Source organism: Oncorhynchus keta, chromosome 15 (assembly GCF_023373465.1).
Source record: "Oncorhynchus keta strain PuntledgeMale-10-30-2019 chromosome 15, Oket_V2, whole genome shotgun sequence".
NCBI lineage: Eukaryota > Metazoa > Chordata > Actinopteri > Salmoniformes > Salmonidae > Oncorhynchus > Oncorhynchus keta.
Window position 1 is genome coordinate 27,569,663 of NC_068435.1, and position 23,965 is coordinate 27,593,627.

The 23,965-nt window shown below is 41.8% G+C and overlaps 2 protein-coding genes across 3 annotated transcripts in view; both read left to right on the plus strand.

Moving 5' to 3' along the window:
• The window catches only part of LOC118394706 (uncharacterized), a 44,670-nt gene extending 34,396 nt beyond the window's left edge, over nucleotides 1-10,274 (plus strand). The window contains exons 4-9 of one of the 2 annotated variants that reach the window (XM_035788183.2): nucleotides 2,662-2,795; nucleotides 4,348-4,437; nucleotides 5,913-6,048; nucleotides 6,364-6,497; nucleotides 6,885-7,087; nucleotides 7,646-10,274. In XM_035788183.2, the coding sequence (XP_035644076.1) occupies nucleotides 2,662-2,795; nucleotides 4,348-4,437; nucleotides 5,913-6,048; nucleotides 6,364-6,497; nucleotides 6,885-7,087; nucleotides 7,646-8,597 (1,649 nt within the window). In that variant the 3' untranslated portion in view covers nucleotides 8,598-10,274. The remainder of the gene's footprint in view (nucleotides 1-2,661; nucleotides 2,796-4,347; nucleotides 4,438-5,912; nucleotides 6,049-6,363; nucleotides 6,498-6,884; nucleotides 7,088-7,645) is intronic. The other variant, XM_035788184.2, reaches the window with a different exon arrangement.
• Nucleotides 10,275-10,682: 408 nt separating this feature from the next.
• On the plus strand, nucleotides 10,683-19,881 carry LOC118394709 (exocyst complex component 3-like). The gene is made up of 13 exons (XM_035788185.2): nucleotides 10,683-10,874; nucleotides 11,474-11,638; nucleotides 11,734-11,953; nucleotides 13,483-14,164; nucleotides 15,433-15,550; nucleotides 15,736-15,861; nucleotides 16,073-16,173; nucleotides 16,526-16,636; nucleotides 16,727-16,868; nucleotides 16,993-17,115; nucleotides 17,264-17,425; nucleotides 17,635-17,756; nucleotides 19,164-19,881. The coding sequence occupies exons 2-13, from the start codon at nucleotides 11,495-11,497 to the stop codon at nucleotides 19,366-19,368; spliced, it is 2,256 nt and encodes a 751-aa protein (XP_035644078.1). The 5' UTR covers nucleotides 10,683-10,874; nucleotides 11,474-11,494; the 3' UTR covers nucleotides 19,369-19,881.
• The last annotated feature ends 4,084 nt before the right edge of the window (nucleotides 19,882-23,965 follow it).

Sequence of the window (23,965 nt, forward strand, 5' to 3'; positions counted from 1 at the left end):
TGCACTTGGTGACCTCTGACTGTTTCATCCTAACATCGTTGGTGCCGACGTGGATAACAATATCTCTATACTCTCTACACTCGCCATTTTTAGCTTTAGCCAGCATCATCTTCAGATTAGCCTTAACGTCGGTAGCCCTGCCTGTCTGCAAGTTGTCACCGGAAATGACCAATCAATGTGACAAATCATGTCCAATCAATTGAATTTACCCCAGGTGGACTCCAATCAAGTTGTAGAAACATCTCAAGGATGATCAAGCAGGACTCATTTAGTTTATTTTCGGGCAAGTCAATTAAAGGAAGCTTTTTTACATTTCACTGGATCCACTGTGACTGAAGCATACCAGTATCATTGACTGTAACAAAGGCACTTCTCCCTATTGTGTTCTTATGGTCAAACTGTCAACCAGTTTGTCTAAATTTGGAAATGTCCAACCACTTATAATCGAACTGGACATACTCTTACATTCATTCACTGGTTCTCCCAGTTGAGGCTCAGATGCTTTGTACTGTTATAATTATCTTAGGTAGGGCAAACATGTACGTTCCCTTCATAATAGCCCTTACAGCAGTTGTGACATCTTTGTTGTATGTGTGAGCCTCAACATATAGTACATTGGGAGTGATAGTGGATGTGCTTTCTATTAAAAATATCAAGTTGTCAATAGTAATCCCCAGAAAATGATTTGCTGGCTGTTTCTGACCCGTAGGGAATGGCTGGAAGTGCGTGACCACAAGAGGAGTTGTTGTCACGATTTTCAAAAGCTTGATAGCTTTTACTACTGTTTCAGTTTTTTTTTCATACCACCCCTGGAGGTCTTTTACTACAGCTATGCATTCATTGTGTGTGCCTGCCACCGTGCGTGTGTGTGTGCTCATGTCTGTGTGTGCTTGCGTGTGTGTTTGTGGGTCTCTTCATGAACTCACTCCTAAAAGTGCATTTCCATGTTATCCATGCTGTTACCAATGCAGTTGTCATGGCATTCAGTAAAGAAGGTTGATGCAATAAGGTATATCAACATAAGGACATCATTTTTGTACAATTCTATTGGGAATAGTGCCATGGATATCACACAGTCATAGTTATTACCTTGACAATCTATGTTTGTATGTAATACTATGCAGATGTACTGTATGCATTATTTATGTCATCTACTATGTATATTGTTTCAATTGCATTGTGGGCCTAATGTTCAGGGAGAGAATTCTGTGTTGGCCAGCAGTCATCAATATGTAACAGCTGTTATTATGAAATTCTTTACAGGCTTATGTAGCTTGCCATCCTGCACGCAATGGATTGAACAGACGCCAGCCCACTGTTAGGGATATGGAGGAGATTGACAGATGGTTTAGTTGCGTGACAGTGTCGCCTCAGCCAGCCAACTCCTACTCCCTCTCTCTCTTTCTCCATTCCTGCTTCCCTCTGGTGATCCTGACATGGATTTCCTTGTTTAGTCATGTAGGGGGTGTCCAGGAAGCGACTGGTGAATATAATTTGTGCTGTGAACACGCAAAGGCTGCCAGACATCAGGGACCGGGCACAGTCCCTTCTGCTCTGTGCTCTCCCTCCCTGGCCAACCAGGTGATACCACAGCACAGGGAAGCAGTGGATTAGGGGCAGCCTAGTACTGTACTGTCTCTCTTTCGTCTGTGGTTCCCAGGGAGATGAGTGTAAACACTGCCTCTCTCCAGACACAGAATGTAGGGTCTATACCATTTAATAATAGCTTGAAGAAAAAGGTAGATTGGAAATACTATAAAAAAAGGGATATGCTTCATAAACTGAAAATATGAGCCCTTTAGGAACATATCACCACAGCATGTGTGTGTACACATGCTGGTCTCATAGACTAGACGTAACATAATAAATAAAAAATACAGGAAACTCCAATGAGTATGATATGTTACGTTTGGTATAGTTACATTAGACAGAAGGTTATTTAAGGCAAAAGCAAAAGGAGGGTGGGCGTATAACGCGAACGTCTAACAACCCAAAGGTGTCATGTTCAAATCTCATCATGGAAAATGTAGCATTTCAGTTCATCAGCAACTTTGCAACTACTTACTACTTTTTAGATACTTTGCAACTACTTTCCATTTTAGATAACCCTTCCCCTAACCCTAACATTAATTAACCTTTTAACCTAACTCATAACCCTAACCTTAACTCTAACCATAACCCCTAGTCTAGCTAACATTAGCCACCTAGCTACCTAGCTGACATTAGCCATAAAAAAAAGGAATTCTTAACATATCATACCTATTGTTAATTTGTGTCATATTGTATGAATTGCAGTTCGTAACATACCATACGAAATAGATGACAAGTACAAATTAATACATACCATATGTAACATATACTAATTTGAGTGTCCCAGATTTACTATGTAACGTCTACCTGTGAGTCCAGGTTGGTGTACAACACTGTTTGTCTCTCTCTCTATCCCTCTCGCTCTCTGTGTGTAGGAGAAAGAGAGAGCGCTCTCGGACATGTTGTGGCATGTAATGACTAATGAGTTCATGTTAGTGTGCATAGTATGAGACAAACTGTGAGAATTTGTATTATTATTGTGGACCCTAATCGACTGATTACTCATCATACATCTAAAAAACCTGTTAGTCCCCTCACTGAGAAGGTTTTGTCCTTTTTCCTCTTATCCAGCCATCCAGGAGAAGCCATGCAGAAAGCACATCAGGAAGCCGCCTTTGAACCACCAGGATACCAGGAAAGAGAGCCTGCCCATTGGAACCCCGGGGACCAGCATCAGCGTGGTAGAGAGTGACCTCTTACTGGAGGTGAGACAGAGTGGAGCAGAAGGGTCAGGCTGTGGTTTGTCCTCCCAAGAGAGCACTGATAAGCGATGAGATGAAAGAGCACTGATGGGGCAGGGAAACGGCAATGACTGGGTCATCAGTCTTGGCGAAAGCAGTCTACCATGCCATGATTGTGTTATTTCTTTAAAATTAAGGAGTGCAAAAATGGCAAATAAAAGCTTGAATGAAAAAAATCCACAAAGTTGAATTTAGCCGCATTTATTATTTGAGGTATAGAATATGTATTGATGATATCATGGCACAGCGGAGCTGCTGGGAGGATGGGTGTAGGAACAGGACATTGCGTCCCCTAAACCCCACCTTCTCCATCCCAGAACCACGCCCTCACCTCGCCACAAACGGCTAGAAAATCTCCCTCCCTCAGTAGCGTGACACCAAACAACCGACCATGATGCTGCTCAATGAAGATCGTGACACTGTTAAGTCAGTATTACACCAGAGAGTGGGAAAAGGGGGCCCAGCTGACCTGGGCTGACTCGAATTAGACCAGAGGTGACAAGGCCTAGCAAGGAGCATGCCAGAGTCACGCAAATGTCAAACACAACAGCTCCAGCCAACACAGAGAAGTTAATGAGGAACCCTGCATGGCGTGTCCTCCACTTTTCTCCCTGTTTTACTCTTCATATCAGGAGGTACCAAAACACATTTTTTTGTCATGTTTTGTTCTAATGTCCATTCATTATCAGAAAAAGAGATGTTGTATGAAAAGCATTTACCTATGAATTACTCATCAATCAAGTGCAATTGAAGTTGGTCCCCTGTGCTCTTAGCACATTCAGGTCCAAAATGATTGTAACCCTTGATAAAGAAATGCAAAAAAGACTGTATAAATGGAAAAAGTATTTGAAAATTACAATACAATTGCTAAGAGAAAGTTTTATTTAACAAGTAATAAAATACAATCTAGTAATAAAATACATTCTTCAACAATAGGTGTAAAATATTATTGGCACCCCTTTTTTTCAAAACCTTTCAATACCTCACCTTGTGAGGATAATGGCCCTGAGCCTTTTTCTAAAATGTTTTATGAGATTGGAGAACACACTGGGAGGGAGGGATCTTAGACCATTCCTCCATACATAATCTTTCCAGGTCCTTGATATCCTTCATCTGTGCTTATCGACTACCCTCTTTTTTTTAAAACATGTTTTTAGATAATGGCATCATTTTTTATTTTTTTTGTAAGAAATTATAAAATGGTTTGGCAACCCTGTTTGTAAGCTTTTAAATGATATCAAACTTAACCATTTATTTTTTCAAGTGATTAAGACGGGGATGTCTCATAGTAGGGTGGGGTATGCAAAATGGACCAACTTTGATTACGTCTATCTCCTAAATGTTTTGGAATTCAGGTCAAAGAAGTTACTTTCTGATCACTTCTACCATGAGCAAATATGTGTAGACATTTTCGTTCAAATCAAAAGGGGCGCGGTCAAAAAGTTATTCAAATCAAATGGAACGACCCTATGCTGTTTCTGTGTATAAAGATGTATCCATGTCTCTTGTCTCCTAGTCCTTGACTGGTTTTGCCTTGGTGGTGGGCACAGATGGGTTGATATTCTACGTCTCCACCTCCATTGTTGACTACCTGGGCTTTCATCAGGTATGTTATAATCACAACACTTTGTATTCTCAAATTGTGTATTATTACTCATCAAAATGGTCCTAATTATTGAGGGGAAAAGATAAATAATGAACGTAAATTAGTTGAAATACAGTACCATTGTACAAGCCTTTAATAAAAAATTACATTCTGAGGAAAAATTGTACAGCATTTTAAAACGGGTTTAAAGTAAAACCACCAACAATAAAAAAATGCAACAAAATGTATACATTGTTTTTTAATGCAAAACCATGCCCTTTTAGTCATAAACTAAACAAAACAGAAATCTAAATATGGTTGTATAAAACAGATGACCAACCATGTCAATAGTTGAAAATAGCCAGTTGTGTAATTCACAGGATTTTAATGATAATATGAGTTGTAAGGAAACAGAGCTTACTTTGTTTACTTCACACATTTGTAACTGTCCTTTTTGAGTGAATAGCTTTCTATTGGGCCACATTAAACATTGGGTTTTAACATGGGAAGGAGACAAAAGAGACTGTTGATCGCTTCTCTGATGGGAATTGAGATGGTGTGTTCAACAATATTGGCGTTTCAGAAGGCAAGCATTGCGTGCAACAGAAGCAGATATATTTGGGACGGTTGAATACTGTAGTTGGGAGCCTGTCGTTTTATGAACAGTGGGTACAGCTGGAGATGAAAAAAAACAAGAGGAGTTACGAGTGTGGGTTGGGATTTCATCAGGGTAGCGTTGCATCTGTCCTCATGTAAGCAGCTCTGGTGTCACGCAAAGCACAAACAAGGCAGCGAGGAGGGCTTCCCACTATCCCACCGACCGACGAGACTGCATGTTATAAATGCAAACTGTAGGGAGTCATAACTCATGACTCACTGATACAACTGTTGTCACCAATTACCCATCCGTGTTACAAATTGTAGAGAAGTCATTAGTAATTACTCAACATTTTTACTATCTACTTCTCAGTTTTACTGATTTAAGTTACTATTTATAGATCTTTGACTGGCAAACAGTCAAACAAAGCAGTTTGATATTCCTGGATGCACTCAGTAATGATCCAACAGTTAAACTCTTCATACATTCAGACTTTTTCTTCTTCTCCAGTTCTAAGCTTTTCTGTTACAAAAAAAAAGATTTAAAAAAAGATGGAAAAAGTGTACAGAACCCAGATCTCCCGTGTAGATCTAACTGGTGGAGAGGAATGCCGAGTGAATTCCGTCAGTCACAGAAGGCCCTCCGGAGGCTCCCTCCTGGTCAGTGGGGGGAAACAGAAAAACAGAAGCGTTAAGTTCTCAGTGGGTTCACGGCAGGCTGACACTTACGGTGTCTGTCCAGATACCACCATGGCGTGTAACCATAGACTCGCTTCACTCGACCGTGACACAGGTTAAGTGGGGAGGTCACTGTGTTGGCCAAACACAATCGACAGTCCTAATGTGGGGGTTAATTGGTTGTTTGGTGACTTGTTCCCCCTTCTCATCCCCTCACATAGACGGATGTGATGCATCAGAATGTATTTGATTATATACATGTGGAGGAGCGGCAGGAGTTCAGAAGACAGCTCCACTGGGCCATGAACCCCGGGCCCCAGGGGGCCTCCCTGGACCAGCACTCGGCCACAGTAACTGGTGTGTAGATAATAACCTCTGTCACTCTGTGGAGCAGATAAACACTGCAGGAAAGCCCCTCATCTTCACATGCAACTTGTCATTTAGATTAGTTTCCATGTATTACCATTTTGAAGAGGGACACAAGGGTTAGTACATTAGTTATTGTATACAAGACACAGACAGAAAGAAAGGATACTGTATTTAATTTGTACTTTGTAATACTATCCTAAAACCTCTCACAGTAATATTGGTGGTTAGAAGACCAAAACAAATATAATGTATTGTATTTGTTACATAGGTTGTACTAACAGAAATGCTGTGGCTGTCCTGTAGATGATGACTTTGTGATGAGCAGTCTCTTTAACGCCCTGGAGCCTGACGGTGTTCCTCTAGAGCTCACCTCTTTCCTGACTCGCTGTTTCATCGCCCGGGTCCGCTGCTTATTGGACAGCACCTCAGGCTTTCTGGTGAGTATCGCGGCTCACACAAGTATCTGACAATATCAACTCTTACAATCATCATTTACCACTGTGCTCAATACAGTATAAAGTCAGTTCTGTTTTGTGGGAGATATCTTGAATGTGTCGGTGCTTTACAGTAACACTAACCTTGCCTCGGCACCCAAAGAGCAGGTGCACTACATAACTGAATATATTGTCATTTACCATTGTGCTCAACACAGTATGAAGTCGGTTCTGTTTTGTGGGAGTTATATTCAGTTATGTATGTGCACCTGCTCTTTGGGTGTCGAGGCAAGGCTACTGTTACTGTAAAGCACCGACACATTCAAGATATCTGTTCATGTAAAAAGTGTTTTATAGATAACTTTGATTGATTGATGGATGTTTTGGCAGAGCATGCAGTTCCAGGGCAGCCTGAAGTTCCTGCAGGGCCAGAAGAAGAAGACAGAGTCCGGGGCACTGCTGCCCCCCCAGCTGGCCCTGTTCTGTGTGGCCGTTCCCCTCATGATACCCTCCATCACAGAGCTGAAGATGAAGAACATGACGGCCAGGAGCAAGAACAAGGGCCCCGTCATCACCACACTGGATAAGCACAGGTAAGCACTGTGGGAGTGGTGTGCATGGGGAGAGCTGAGCAGTGAGAACTCTTCCTCAAATAATGTGTGTCTATATCAGGGTTTTCCAAACTCGGTCCTCGGGACCCCAACGGGTGCACCTTTTGGTTTTTGCCCTAGCACTACACAGCCAATTAAATTAATCAACTAATCATCAAGCATTGATCATTTGAATCAGCTGTGTAGTGTTAGGGCGAAACCCAAAATGTGCACCCCTTGGTGTACCAAGGACTAAGTTTGGGAAACGCTGGTCTATATAATGTTTTAAATAAACTTGATAAAGGAGCGAGGCATGGACACAATTTTGTTTACTAGCAATTTACAATTCAAGACATGTTTATTACACCATCAATTTCAGAATCAAATCACTGGGTATGCTGAATTTGGTCAAATTAGTACGTCATACTGTACACAACTAGCAGATTATATAATGCATATATGACCATTTATACATTTTGTCACGGTTCCCAGTGACAAGAGGCATTGTTCCTCCAGAGGCTCATATGACAGCAGTGACTTACTGTTTCTGAATTGGTCCAGCAGCACTACCAGAGAACCCTGCCACTACACCCCATGGACACCCTTCTCCAAAGACGGCACCAGGTACAAGAACGACAGCTACTACACCCAGGAGGAGCCCCTGAACTTCTGCCTATCCTCCATGAGTGGTGGGCCCAAACCTCAGAGCATGGATCATCCATGGGACATCCGCACAGGGTCCGCCATGCGAAAGGGCCCCAGCGGCACCTACACACCAGGCAGACAAAGCAAGTACAATCACCTGGGGAAGACTAGATCCTACAGGATGTCTCCAGGATATCACGCTAACAGACAGGACGCATCTCAGAACAAGCTGTACGGAGGCCTCCACAGCCCTGAGGTGGAGAGCTACTGCGAAGATGGCATGAAGACAGACAACAGGTACATGGGCGGCCATCTTGACTGTTACAATGGCATGGTGTTGCCTGAGACGGCCATAAAAACAGAGCAGGACTCTGACTCAGAAAACGTTTGCAATATCTACGGCTTGCCCCAAAATAGAGCCTGGGTGGGGAACGAAAAGCGCTACATGGGCTACTCAGAAGAACCACAGGTGAAGTCAGAGGCTGACTACTATGAACAATACACCACCTGCCAAAAGAACAAGACCAACATGAGCCCAATGCTCAATGGACACCATAAATACTTATATACAGTGGGGAACAGGGCTCAGAAGGATCACAGGATACCACATTCAGACTCTCTGTGTAGCAGTCAGGGAGAAAACTGTATGGACATCAGTGTATATGGCTACATGGAGCAAGACAACAAACTGAACTACGAGTTCAGGAATCACCTGGTCCACGCTATAAAGAGGGAACCCATGGACTCACCTCCATGGTCTGACAGTGGCCATGACATTAGCCAAATACCCATGCAGAGAAATATGATTCCCAACTCGTCAATGAATGCTATTGTATACAAACCAAACCCATATATCTACATGCAATGAGCTCAAGGGACAATCTTAAAAACCATCTGGACTCCACCTTGCTTCTTTATTGTATTGATTCTTAAAATAGCAGGGTGGATTTATACTCAACTCAGGTAATCAACAGTGTTACAAAGCAGAAAGATATGGAAGCAATGGAGAGATGTTTTATATGACACGAATATGATATGCAGAACCTACTGCAATTCACATTTACATTTGTTTTTTAACACATTTCATAACTTCTCGTTTTTAAGCCAAGCCATGTCACCCATCATGTCAAATTAACTGTATTTCTATTCAATGCATTTTACAGCAAATGGAACAGAAAATACATGCATTGATTAATTAAATTGGGGGCTCCTGAGTTGCGCAGCTGTCTATGGCACTGCATCGCAGTTCTAGAGGCATCACTACAGACCCTGGTTCGATCCCGGGCTGTATCACAACCGGCTGTGATTGAGAGTCCCATAGGGTGGCGCACAATTGTCACAGCGTAATCCGGGTTAGGGGAGGGTTTGGCCGGGATAGGCTGTCATTGTAAATAAGAATTAGTTCTTAACTGACTTGCCTAGTTAAACAAAGGATTATAAATAAAAAATGTAATGTAGTTTATTTTTGATTGATTATTCAGATGAACATAAAAATCTTACTAATTTCTTTGCATTGATTTATAATGTGATTGATGCTTCAATGTCCATTGAGTCATGAACCTTTATGAATGAGGTACTGTATCTTCATTGTTTTTATTCATGACAGGTTGAATTAATGTATTATTTTAACAGTGAGTTTGTCATTTTTGTCTCATAAAACATTGTTACAAATGTAAATTAAACAAAGCTTCACCTAACAGCCATTTACAAACATTAGTGTCTAAGATGGTCTCTGAGCATAATAATGTAAAAATGTATTACACAGAAATACTGTTAATTTAAGTTTCTGGTCCAATGTAACATTATCTGTCAATGTTTGTAAAATTGTAGTACATTCAAAAGAAATGTTAGAAACTGTATAACTCTGTTTTATGAATTCAATGTGTTATTATACTTTGAAAATCAAAAAATATTTGAAACTATGACATGTCCCATTATGTATTCCATAGCTGCATGCAGCAGTCTCTACGGCATTCTTTTATGCCGTTAGTTTTTTAAAAGAAAGCTTTCCGAGCTCTTTCGCTTGCATTTGTCTTTATTTAAAACTATTATGCAAATGTAAATCATGTAATTCCAGACTTTTTTTTAACAACTGTTGGTAATGCTTTTTATTGTGTATTTATTGTAAGTACTTTACACTGAACAGGAGAGAAACAAAAGGTTTATCGTAATATATTGAACCAATAAATAAATAGAACAACCTGCGTGTTGCACTGTAGGCACATTTTACAGAAAGGATTACAGGCATACAAGTTTCAGATATCAATTGAATTCAATAGGCATCTAACATGTTTTGTTATTTAGCACAATAAAATCATAAAACAAGTGCAGATTATTATCTTATTTATTTGAACACTGAAAATATTAATAAAATGCTGGATACAGATCTCCATACAAAAAGAAAGCTATGATATTTATGAAGATTTATTTTTCAAATAAACACTACATTTAGCGCTCAGGACAGTTGGGGAATTAAAACCAAATTGTTACGTTCCTACACATTTTAGCCAAAGACGTTACAGTATGAAGATTGGCTAAAACTGCTTCTCCAATAGAAATCCCTGATCACGCGATGTCATGGCTATGCGGATTACGTCATAACGCTCGTCTCGCCCAAACTGCGCATATGCAGACCGTAAAATCAAAGCCACTCCTTCGATATAAAGTTGTTTTGGACGAAAATGAAAATGTATCCGTTTCTCACTCTGACGAGCTTGTAGTTATAACAAGTTCAACTACCTAAGACTTTGTCTCGAATCTATATTGGGCATTAATATTTATAAAAAATTAACAACTAAGGATAAATTGCTCACTTATCTCATTGACTTCTTATACCCCAAACCCCGACCAGGTCTGTTTCCCAGCGTTCCCGTAAGCGATGTTATGCCTCTGGGTTTAGAAACTGTGTTGCAGCTAATGACTCCTGTTTATAGAAATCAACGGTAAAATAAAATAAATTTGTGAGAAATTGCATACTCTTTCAAAAGTCGCGGAAACATGATGCTCTCAAGCGCGCTGTGTCAGCTGCTACTGGGGCGGCGCACGAGAAAGGTCAACCAGGAACTGAACCAGGAGAAGCAGTGTTGGAATTGAAATGAGATAATTTGAACGAGAGTTTACCTATTCAAACGTATTATTAGAGTTGGTAAGATATTGGATTTGTTCATTTTACATTTCAAGTGAGTGTTGTACACGGGCTAGCGTTGTGTTTACTGATTGGGCTGTGTGTGCGTCCTTACTCTCGCCAAACTAGGCTGCTAGCTGTCTAGCTTACCATTAACATGGGCTGCTTTCTAGTAAGTCAATATCACCTAGCAAAAACCTAAAATTGACTAACCAAATGTTTATAGCTTATGAAATAAATTAAAGATCGGTTTGGGCGTCAGGCTTGTCCTTATAAGGTTAGTCTTTTCCAGTCAATATAGCTAGCTACTGTACTCCAGTAAAATGCATTTGAGAGACATTTGAGTTTGCTTGCCAGATAGTAGTAGTAGTAGTAGTAGTAGTAGTAGTAGTAGTAGTAGTAGTAGTAGTAGTAAGTTAGCTAACGTTATGCCAGCAAGTAGCATTAGCCAAGGCAGCTAAACGTTAACGTTACCCAATGCAATGGGCACTCACCTCACACAGGCACTGTCAGTATGAATGGTTTAATAACACAATCGACCTGATATAGTGCCTTGCAACATTTTCGTCGTAATCACAACGTGTATCGTTCAGTTTCGTGAGCATCTTGATCTTTGACAGACCCAGCTTGGCGTTGTTGTCATGGAGGAGACGAACAGGGAGGCTGTCGCTACCGCGGTGCAGAGGGTGGCAGGGATGCTGCAGCGCTCGGACCAGTTGGACAAAGTAGAGCAGTACCGCCGGCGAGAAGCTCGCAAGAAAGCTTCAGTAGAAGCCCGGCTGAAGGTAGAAAATGACGACGCTAAGAAGACATGAGATACATTCTGTACTTCATGGCTCAGGCCTGAAACGCCTTACCTGGTCTCTTTCCCTCTCCCCAGGCTGCCATCCAGTCCCAGTTGGACGGGGTCCGCACAGGGCTCAGTCAGCTCCATAATGCCCTGCGGGATGTCAAGGACATACAGAACTCCCTGGCAGACGTCAGTAAGGACTGGAGGCAGAGTATTAACACGATTGAGAACCTCAAAGATGTGAAAGATGCTGTTGTCCAGCACAGTCAGCTTGCCTCAGCTGTCGAGAATTTAAAGAATATTTTCTCAGGTACGCTGCACAACTACTACATGTGCCTCAAAGAAAAACTGTTATTGTTGTCCATCTTTGCATTTGTGTACATAGAATGTACTGTTACAAAGTATTAATGCATTAATATACTGTCAGGTACATAATTATTGGCACCGTGATAAAGATGAGCAAAAAATACTGTAAAAAATTAAGAATATACATTCTGAGCTATATTGTAGGCTAAAAACAAAAGGAAAATTATATTATTGTATACTAATATAATTGCTTATAGAAAGAACATTTGTTTAACAAGTAATAAAAACTATCTCAAAGATGGAGGCCAAATTTATTGGAACCCCTGTTTTCAATACTCTAGCATCCTCCCATTGAACACATTGGGAGGACCATTCTTCCATAGAGAGTCTTTCCAGATCCTTGATATCCTTTGTCTGCTCTTATGGACTGCCCTCTTCAATTCAATTCAAACCACAGATTTTCAATGGGTTTCAAGTTCTGAGACTGAGATGGCCATTTCTTTGTGGATTTTGATTAGTGCTCGGGGTTATTGTCTTGCTGGAAGATCCAGTTGCGGCCAAGTGTCAGCCTCCTAGCAGAGGCAACCAGGTTTGGTACTTGGTAAAGTTCATGATGGCGTTGACCCCAGGACCAGTGGAAGCAAAATATTAACAAAATATCCCCATAACAAGGGCACCCCCCTAAAATATTTAGATGCACTATTGTAAAGTGGCTGTTCCACTGGATGTCATAAGGTGAATGCACCAATTTGTAAGTCGCTCTTGATAAGAGCGTCTGCTAAATGACTTAAATGTAATGTAAATGTAAAGAAGATGCACCACAATAATTTACCGTAGGTATGAGGTACGTTACTGCATATGCTTCTGTTTTTCAAGGCCAAACCCTTTCCATCTGACCATAGCACCGGATTCAATCCAAGTGCCAATGCTGTTTTACAAACTCTAGGCAGTGCTATGGTCAGATGACATGAAAATAGAGCTATTTTGCCCTACACACAATTGGTGGGTTTGGTGTAGAAAAGTACCTCATACCTACAGTTAACATTTGGTGGTGCATCATTAACTATAAAATGTACCATGAAATTTTAGCCCAAAACCTGGTTGCCTCTGCCAGAAGGCTGACACTTGGCCGCAAGTGGATCTTTCAGCAAGACAACCCCAGGCACGCATCAAAATCCACAAAGAAATGGTTAATTTGCCACAAAATCTGTCTCCTGGCTTGCACCACTCCAATCTCATAAAATATTTTAGAAAAAGGCTGTGTTGTCATCTTCACGGAGGGAGGGTGCTGGAGTACTGAAAACGGAAGGCAATCATTTTGACCCCTATCTTTTTAGATGTTTTTAATTATTTGTTCAACTTAATCTCCTTCTCTGAGCAATTTTATTAGTATAATATCATTAGCACATTCTTTAGAGCATGCAATATAGCTCAGTACTTGTATTATTTATTTTATACAGTCTTTTTGGCTCATCTTTATCAAGGGTGCCAATAATTATCTACCTTGCTGTATACCATTCCCCTTCTGTGCAGTGCCTGAGATAGTGGCAGACACCCAGGTGCTGATTGAGCAGGCTGAGCTGCTGGAGGCCCACCGTAAACTCATGGATCTGGAATGCTCGCGGGATGACCTCATGTATGAGCAGTACCGAATGGACAGCAAAAACACTCACGACATGAACCTGATCCGCAACTACTTTGGCGCGGTGCAGGGCCTGTCTGACGACCTGGCCAAGCAGCTGTGGATGGTGCTGCAGCGCGCCATGGGCACGGTGCGCCGCGACCCCACCATGCTGGTTTCTGTGGTGCGCATCATTGAGCGTGAGGAGAAGATTGACCGGCGCATGCTGGACCGCAAGAAGCAGACGGGCTTTATCCCCCCAAGTCGGCCCAAGAGCTGGAAAGAGAAGATGTTTGAGGTGCTGGAGGGCACGGTCACCACACGCATCGAGGGCAGCCAGTCGGTGACGCGAGAGGCAGACAAGATGTGGATGGTGAGGCTCTTGGAGATCACCAGGAAATACGTGCTGGACGACCTGATTGTGGTGAAGAACCTGATGGTGCAGTGCTTCCCGCCACACTACAACACCTTTGACAGGTTTTTAAAGCTGTACCACAACGCCGTGTCCATGCGGGTGCAAGAGCTGGCTGCAGAAGACCTGGAGGCCAACGAGATCGTGTCCCTCCTCACCTGGGTCCTCAACACATACAAAAGGTATCCTTTCTCATCCCGTATTCACAAAAGAGGCTAAAAGTAGGAGGGCTGATATAGGAACAGTTTTTTCTTTTAGATAATATTGAATACGATTAGGCTATGGATATGGAGGACCTGAGCCTAGATCGTCTCTCCTACTTTGAGACACTTTTTGAATATAGGTCAGGCTCTGATCTGCTCTCTCTGTGGCTCATGTAGCATCAGTGATAACTGGGCAGCAGTCCAATCATAGCTCAGTGGAAAATGCAGGATTTGAATTACCCTGCAAGCAGTTATTGACAAGGTATGACAGAAATCCTTGCTTTGGTGTGTAGTTTCCCTGACACTATTTCCAAATACTAACGTTTTAGTATTTGTGGCACAAATCCCATTAAAGTCATGATACCAAATATTAATATTTTAGTGACTTTGCTGAGCTTTGCATTTAATATTAGATATTTTCAGATGAATAATGCTAATATCGGTGCCATGACTTAAATGTGATTTGTGCCTCAAATGCTAAAATATTAGCATTTGGAAACATTTCCTGGGAAATAAAACCAAAGCATGGATTGCTGTCATGCCTTGTCCATAGACTGCTTACAAGGTTTGGAGACCAATGTAATTTGGGTGAACCACCCCTTTAACCTCTCCCCATTTGTGTGTGGAGTGTTTCTCAAAATCATTAAATTGATGTAGGAAGAACATTGGCACGGAAATACTTTTGTACTCTCCATATATGGGAAGGACTTGTAAGCTCTGCAAAGAGCAATTAACTCAATATTTAAAGCTAAACAGTCCCTTGGCACGAGAGGGTGGGCATAGCATGCGATCTAAGCAAAATTGCTGTGGATAATCCAATGAATGCACATACTACTGCACATTGCGTGCACCGACAGGATTGAACGGAGAAAGATGAATTCAAAACATAAGGAACTAGCCTTATATCCAATTCTGACACAAACATCAGCCAACAGCTACCATGGAAACCACAACCACTGATTGGATGAGGCTGTAGAATTATAGATCACTTATATTCACAATGATTTTCTGAGTGTGTGTGTGTTTACGTGCGACTGCTTGTGAGAAGCCTATGTTCATTGGTATCTGTGTGTATAATATGGATTCAAGCATTGTCGTGTGTGCAGGTGCGCAAGCATGCCATGGTGTGTCTCTGTAGCTGTCTGTTACATTCAAATACATGAAATATATTAATTCCCACAGACAATATAGTACAGGTTGGGCTGTGTTGCCATGTTCTAGCACCCTACTGTGTTTATGTGTTCCAGTGTGGAGATGATGGGTCACCCAGATCTGGTGACAGAGTATGACATCCACCTGATGGGTCCTCTGCTGCCTCAGAAGGTGGTGGATGAGCTTCTCAGCAAATACGTCCAGACCTTCACTGTGAGTCCAGCCAACACACACTCTGTGATAGCAGCGACATTCTCTATGGTGGCTCTTGTCAGATATACAAATCTCTCTCTCTGCGTCAGTAAACAAAGATGAAGCTGCCACTAATGAAATGTTTCATGAATTATTAAAGACAGGTAACATTGCTCTGGCTGACTCTCTCTCGCACCCTTCCACAGTCTAACATCACTGGCTGGCTTCGCAAGGCTCTGGAGACAGACAAGAAGGACTGGTTTAAAGACACAGAACCAGAGGCTGATCAAGATGGATACTACCAGACCACCCTCCCCGCCATCGTCTTCCAAGTATAACCAGTCACCAGCCTGGCATCAGCCAGAATCTCTTTAACCCACTGGACTAAGTGTACTAGTTGCTACTACAGTAGCGTTACTATACTAGACAATGTGTATGTGATAAAATTAGGATCTGAGAATAACAGTGAGTCACTAGTGTGTACTGTAAGTCTATTGGATGGGGGACAATCATCTGACATGGTTGTTTTTCTCTCCTAATCAGATGTTTGAGCAGAATCTCCAAGTGGCAGCCCAGATCGACGAGACCTTCAAAGAGGAGGTCCTGAAGCTCTGTTTAAAACAGATGAATTCATTCCTCATCAGGTAACATGGATTTCATAATGTTGTGTTAATAATTGTGTAGTGATTAGTCATTTACATTGATGGCAGTAAAGGTGTGTTACAGAATATGGGGCGGCAGGGTAGCCTAGTGGTTAGAGCGTTCGACTCGTCACCGAAAGTTTGCAAGTTCAAATCCCCGAGCTGACAAGGTACAAATCTATCGTTCTGCCCCTGAACAGGCAGTTAACCCACTGTTCCTAGGCCGTCATTGAAAATAAGAATGTATTCTTAACTGACTTGCCTAGTTACATAAAGGTAATAAAACATTTTTTTTTATCAGGGATGGATTGCTATATATATGACATCTCTACAATTGTCTTCTATTGCTGTTCAGATACAGGGAAGAGGCGATCGCCTACAAGGAGGACCACTTGAGAGACCGGCAGCTTCCTCAGTGCTACGTCCAATACATGATCGCCATTATAAACAACTGTCATACATTCAAGTGATTCCCATTTGACAATTCCCTGTAAATATGAATGTCTTCTCTAACCTAATGCTGCTAATGTATATCTAACCGTACCTCTGCTCCTAGGGAGTCTATTAACAGTCTAAAGAAGAAATACTTAAAATCTACGGAGCCCACCCAGAATGATGCTGCCATAGAGAGGACCCTGAACGACGTGGCCAAAGATGGATGCCAGTTTCTACTGGATGAAGTTTTCCTGGATTTGGAGGTTAGAACAAAGTGTTTGTGGACATATTTTAAGCTCATTCGTTACTGTTCTAGTGTAATATTTGACAGAATGTTGCCGTGAACACGGTTCTGTTGTATTTGATCGGTGATTTTTCTCTCCACAGCATCATCTCAGTGAGTTGCTGACCCGGAAGTGGTTGACGGGGACCCATGCAGTGGACACCATCTGTGTGACCGTCGAGGATTACTTCAATGACTTCGCCAAGATCAAGAAGCCTTTCAATACGGTACATGGAGAAATCAATCAATTGATATAATCATATCAAATGAAAGGCTTGGACAATTGATTGATCTGGAGAACTCCACACATTTTGTACAAATTGATAGTGGTCATCCTGTGTGTGTGACTGGGTATGTTGTATGTGATGTGTTTAGGAGATGACCAGCGAGGCCCATCGCAGGGTGGTGGTGGAGTACATCAAGGCAGTGATGCAGAAACGGATCACCTTCAAGAACGCAGATGAGAGGAGGGAGGGAGCGGACAGGATGATTAAAGAGGCTGAGCAGTTCAAGTTCCTCTTCAGGAAACTCACTGCTGTGAGTGTTTATTTCCTGTTACAGGAGTGTTCTCTTTTCCAAGGAGATGCTCAGTAGAAACTACATGCATCTTGATCTAGTCTTTCAGCAAATAGTTAGTCACGATTCATTATTCATTTTTGATGTAAGGAAGACTGCTTTTCTCTGAGTCCATACGCTGATACTGTTGCTGATTCTTACAGTTTGTTTGTTCTGTCTCTGTTCTCCAGGGTGAGGAGACTGATCGGCTGTGCGATGCCATCGCTGCTATAGCTGAGGTGTTTAAACTCACAGACCCCACCCTGCTGTACCTGGAGGTCTCCACACTGGTGTCCAAATACCCTGACATCAGGTTAGATCATACGCCACTTAACACATAGGCTACACAGAGAATGAATGTTAGTGGGGTATCATGGTTTTCAATAGAATAACCTTGGCTGTAGGAGAAGTTACTTCAGATGTAGTGTATAAGACACTACATAACCAAAAGTATATGTGGACACCTGCTCGTCAAACATTTCATTCCAAAATCATGGGCATTAATATGAGGTTGTTCCCCCCCTTTGCTGTTATAACAGCCTCTCCACTCTTCTGGGAAGGCTTTCCACTTGAAGTTGGAACATTTTTGCAGGGACTTGCTTCCATTCAGCCACAAGAGCATTAGTGTGGTCGGGCGCTGATGTTGGGTGATTAGGCTTGGCTCGCAGTCGGTGTTCCAATTCATCCCAAAGGTGTTCAATGGGGTGGAGGTCAGGGGTCTGTGCAGTACAGTCAAGTTCTTCCAAACCGATCTCAACAAACCATTTCTGTGTGGACCTTGCTTTGTGCATGGGGGCATTGTCATGCTGAAACAGGAAAGGGCCTTCCCCAAACTGTTGCCACAGATGAAAGCACAGAATCATCTAGAATATCATTGTATGCTGTAGCGTTTAGGATTTCCTTTTACTGGAACTAAGGGGCCGAACCATGAAAAATAGCCCTAGACCATTATTTCTCCTCCACCAAACTTGACAGTTGACAATATGCATTGGGGCAGGTAGCTTTCTCCTGGCATCCGCCAAACCCAGATTAGTCCGTCGGAGTACCAGATGGATAAGCATGATTCAACACTCCACAGAGAACGCGTTTCCATGGCTCCAGAGTCCAATGGCAGCGAGCTTTACACCACTCCAGCTAACGCTTGGCATCATGCATGGTGATCTTAGGCTTGTGTGAGGCTGCTTAACCATAGAAACCTATTTCATGAAGCTCCCGACGAACAGTTCTTGTCCTGACATTGCTTCCAGAGGCAGTTTGGAACTCTGTAGTGAGTGTTGCAACCGAGGACTGATGATTTTTATGCTCATACAGCACTTGGCGGTCCCATTCTGTGTGGCTTACCACTTCACGGCTAAGCCGTTGTTGCTCCTACACATTTGCACCTCACAATAACAGCACTTACAGTTGACCAGGGCATCTCTAGCAGGGCAGAAATTCCATGTTCCATGTTGAAAGTCACTGAGCTTTTCAGTAAGGCCATTCTACTGCCAATGTTTGTCTATAGAGATTGCATGGCTGTGTGCTCTATTTTATACACCTGTCAGCAACAGGTGTGGTTGAAATAGCCTAATCCACTAATTTGAAGGGGTGTCCACATACTTGTGTATATATAGTGTATGTGCTATCTACTCAAATTGTTATGTGATGTCCATTGATTTTACCGTTGTAGGCTTAATTGATTGTCCTTCAGTAAAAAGGTGTCTGTCCTCTGTTCCCATAGGGAAGAGCACATCGTGGCCTTACTAGCGGTGAGAGGGGACGCTAGCCGAGAAATGAAGCAGATGATCATTGAGACGCTGAACCAGAACAAGCCTTCCTATGCCGGCAACACCCAGCCCATCTTCAAGGACATCACGATCCCCACCGTGACCATGACCTCCATGTCCTCCTCTATGGCTGCCACTGCCAACAAACTGCTGAAATAAATAACTAGATTCTGGAGAGAGATGGAGACACCTGGGTCGTATTCATTAATGCACAAGGTAGCAAATCAATTTAAAGGAAAATAAAAAACAAGCGTTCATTATTGCAGGGTTTACCAAACTCGATCCTGCGAAACCCTGCCTTATTGGACACGTTTGGATAGTCCCTCCCTGTTTTAGTGCCTAGTGATTACGACCCCGGCACAAAAAAAAACACACTTAAAAAAATCATGGTTTTTCTTTTCTTTTGCACTTTTGAAACATATTCCACAGACCTCCGATGAAAGGCTTGGACTGTAAGTCCTTGAGGATCTGTAAGCGTATGATACTTGATGAATGAACCGTCGAACACTACCAAGTGGTTTTGTTACTGAAATGAGACCTTGCTCACAACACCCACCCCTCCATGCTTGCCTTATACAATTAACAGTTTGAAATTGTTTCAGTAAAACTTTTTCAGTGTGAGATGCTGAATGTCTGTCAGAAAATCTATTAAAGAAATCCTTTCCCCTGTTAGTCTGTACATCTGTTTTTCTAATTTACTCTGCTGTCAGGGAGAGGTGTTGACACTCTGAAACATGCCAAACTACTGAGTGTACCCTGAGTATACCCACACTCACATGGAATAATTTCATTGGTTGGCTCATTTGAGGGTTGCTGAGAAAGTTGACAATAATTTGCAGAAGCTGTCTGCTTACTACATCCTTCCTCAACAATACCATCAAGATCGCTCTCCATTATCTCTCTCTGTCTGTGTGACTCCACTGCAGCATGCTGCCTTTCGACTTAAAGAAATGGGTACTATGCTCCTACTGCTCTGTGTAATACCTCTAAATGTTTCATCTGGCTGCACGCTATTTGTTATGTGACTAGCCAAGCAGCGGAAGGGGTAGGAAGGTACAAACAGCCAGAGGGGACAGTTATCACCCTGGGTAGGGTAGCACAGCCTAGTGGAAGGAGAGGCAGAGGGGGAACCACTGATGCACAGTGACAGTTGCAGGGGAGGTGTGGGGCCAGCATTCCCATGGTGAAAGCAATCCCTATTCCAGGACGTTGCGTGACCATTCATAATTGTTATGGGGCATTTTACCATTGGCTCTGCGACCTTAAACACCCACTCCAAACTGTGATTTGTGTCCGTTTTGAAACAGGGTAGTCCTGTGATATTGATATTTAATTGCAATTTGTGTACTTTCATCAAAGCTATGAAATTAGGTATGATGGGGGTACAAAACATGTCTTTCCAAGTTTTCCATATGCTTCAGTGTGGTCCAATGAGAGGGCTGCATTTGCCATGCTGTGACTGAAAACAAGGCCATGCAGGATTGTAGCGGACTAGAGCACGCAAGCCTGTGCTCTTGCATGGCACACACACGTCAGCAGCTCAAAACCCTGGATTACACACACACACGCCATGGGGCGGGGCCTAGGCACTGGACTCAAATGAGACTTCTGGCAGCTCCATCACAGGATTATCAGTCACTCAACAACTGATCCTCCACTCCTCCTGGTCTTACACACAGCTCTAATGGCTGGCTACTAAAAACTTGCTTTGACTGGAGTATTCCAAGAAAACCTGGTGCTAACAGTGACATACTGTCTGTGTTCAACATGATTTCACTGGCTTCAGTGGCCACAAATGTACAGTGTTGTCACACAACAGAATGCCACAGATGTCTCAGGTTTTGAGTGTGCAATTGGCTTGCTGACTGCAGGTATGTCCACCAGAGCTGTTGCCAGAGGATTAAATGTTAATTTCTCTACCATAAACTGCCTCCAATTTATTTTTAGTGAATTTGGCAGTACGTGGAAACGGCCTCACAACCGCAGACCACGTGTACCCATGCCACCCCAGGACCTCCACATTCGGCTTCTTCACCTGCGGGATTGTCTGAGACCAGCCACCTGGACAGCTGATGAAGCTGTGTGTTTGCACAACCGAAGAATTCCTGCACAAATGTCAAAAACCGTCTCAGGGAAGCTCATCTGTGTGCTCGTTGTCCTCACCAGGGTCTTTATCGGACTGCAGTTTGGCGTTGTAACCAACTTCAGTCGGCAAATGCTCACTTTCAACGGCCACTGGCATGCTGGAGAAGTGTGCTCTTCACAGATGAATCCTGGTTTCAGCTGATGCTCTGGATCGACGTTTACGACAGCGTGTTCCAGTTCCCGCCAACATCTAGCAACTTTGCACAGCCATTGGAGAGTGGGACAACATTCCATAGGCCACAACGAACAGCCTGATCAACTCTATGCGAAGGAGATGTGTCGAGCTTTGAGGCAAATAGTGGTCACATTTCAATTGACTGATTTTGTTTTAAGCTATAGCATGCTTCCTCTGTGACTTGAGTTAATCTACCCTCAATAAAAATATGAACACAACGTCAACAATTTTTAAAAAATGTACTCAGTAAAAATAAAAAATAAATGTAGAACGTTGAGTTTATATTTTTATTCAGTGTAGATGAACTCAAATCACAGAGGAAGCTTGCTCAATGCATTTGGTATGTTCATTTTCAATGGGTGGCAGGTTGATTCCGTTTTCTGATATCTTATTGTTGCAAATGAAGTGAAAGAGGTAATAGGCCTACTACATTTAGAGGTCTCTGGCGTACACATTTTACTATGCTTCATAAACCTGCACAGAATACTGAATATATAAGATCGTTGATAACAATTTACTTGACACCCAGCGTCATAGCATTATGAACACATAACAGCTGACATAACCTGTCATAATATGGTCATAACACTGTCAGGACAAGTATATTTAGACGTAACATATATTACACTATTTTATGGCTGTTATGACACCTACATAAGAATGTCAAAATCCACAAAACCTACCACAGTAGTTATATTATGGCTGGTTATGACACCTACATAAGAATGTCAAAATACACTAAATCTACCACAGTAGTTATATTATGGCTGGTTATTACACCTACATAAGAATGTCAAAACCTACCACACAAGGCAAAACATTCCATTACACCATAAACAAACTCTTGACAAGTTGGCTATGTTATATAACATTTTCTGAAATAACTCATTAAAATATAATTGTAATTGCACCCAAATTTACATCAGACATTCAGCTACCCCAGTGCTCTGCTGATGATGACTTGGATGAATGCAGGAGCAGATTTAAGGAGCAGGACAAGACACCCTCTTTTTGACTGATGTCTGACATAAGGGCATGCACGTGAAATGCTAATCTGGTTTATATTATTATGATTGTCAAAGTGCATTTTCTTAGTCCAAGTAAAGTAGCACAGGTAGCATTTAGTCTAAGTAAAGTAGAAAATAAAGTAGCACAGCACATAATGCTTCATGAGTGTCATAGCGTACTTTCTGCAAGTTATTTAAAATATGAAAAAAAAACATGACTAAAGAATTAATTAGAAGAATATAGGATTTAACAAACATTAAAATGAAACTTCTTGGCCGGCAAAAACACATTTGAATAAATGTGAGTTTTGACACCTATGGTGTCATAACCAGAAATAAAACACAATAATATATGTCACAACAGGTGTAAATATCGGTCATGAGAGTGTTATGACAAATTGTGTCAGCTGTTATGACATGGTTATGTATGTGTCATAACGTGTTGACGCTGGATGTGAAGTAAAGTGTTACCGGATTGTGGTCCAAGATTAAACCAGATGTCTTCCTCTAGACATCGACTATTTTATATACTGTAATTCTATGCAGTGTTGAAACACCGTCAACCTATTTGTTTAAAAAAATGTATTTAAAAAAAACGTATTCTAAGACAACTCTGAGAACTGTAGTATTCTATTATTTTCAACCTGGACTCAATACCCCAAACACTTCCTGTATGAAAGTCTTCTCATCAACTACAGGTTCTTTCACGTACAACATTGAGAACAACACTTGACCTACACTGCCACCGTCTGGCCGGTGAATGTACAGTTAGGAATTCATCTGAACCTGAACGGTAAAAAAAACAATAATAGTACAATAATTTACAATAGTAAATAGTTATTTCATGCTGAGATCCGCAAAAAGGTGAAACAGTGACACTCGTCGCCCCAGGTGCATTTGTTATTGGTTTTCCTAATACATACTATGCTGTTCTATCACGCAGGCAATGATGTCAGAGGGGGAAAAAACAGTGTTCGTTGTTTGAATTAAAGTCGTTGTTGTAATATCGCAAACGGACGTGGCAGTTTCCCTGCTACGGATTCCAACTTTAATAATGGTGAAAACATTGTTCATCGGAAATAACAGAGAAGACCTTAGATATTCAATGTCTATTGTATATTTTTTTTATGGAAGAATAAACCATTTAGAATGCATTTCGCATTCTGATATAGCATGGGGATCTCCATATTAAAATATAAAGTTGTGTTGGTTGTTTTTTTTCATTGATTGCTACAAACTTCCCTGAAAAAAAAGGTATGTTTGCTTAATTTAGCACAGGAAGGAACTATTGTATAATTACATATTTCAGTTGCTACATTAACATTTAATCAAGAGATTAATTGCACCAGAGGTAACACTACCTCAACCCACAGCACTGCATCTTTAACAACATAAAAGTTCCAACAAATACATCAAACAGGCTTGATAG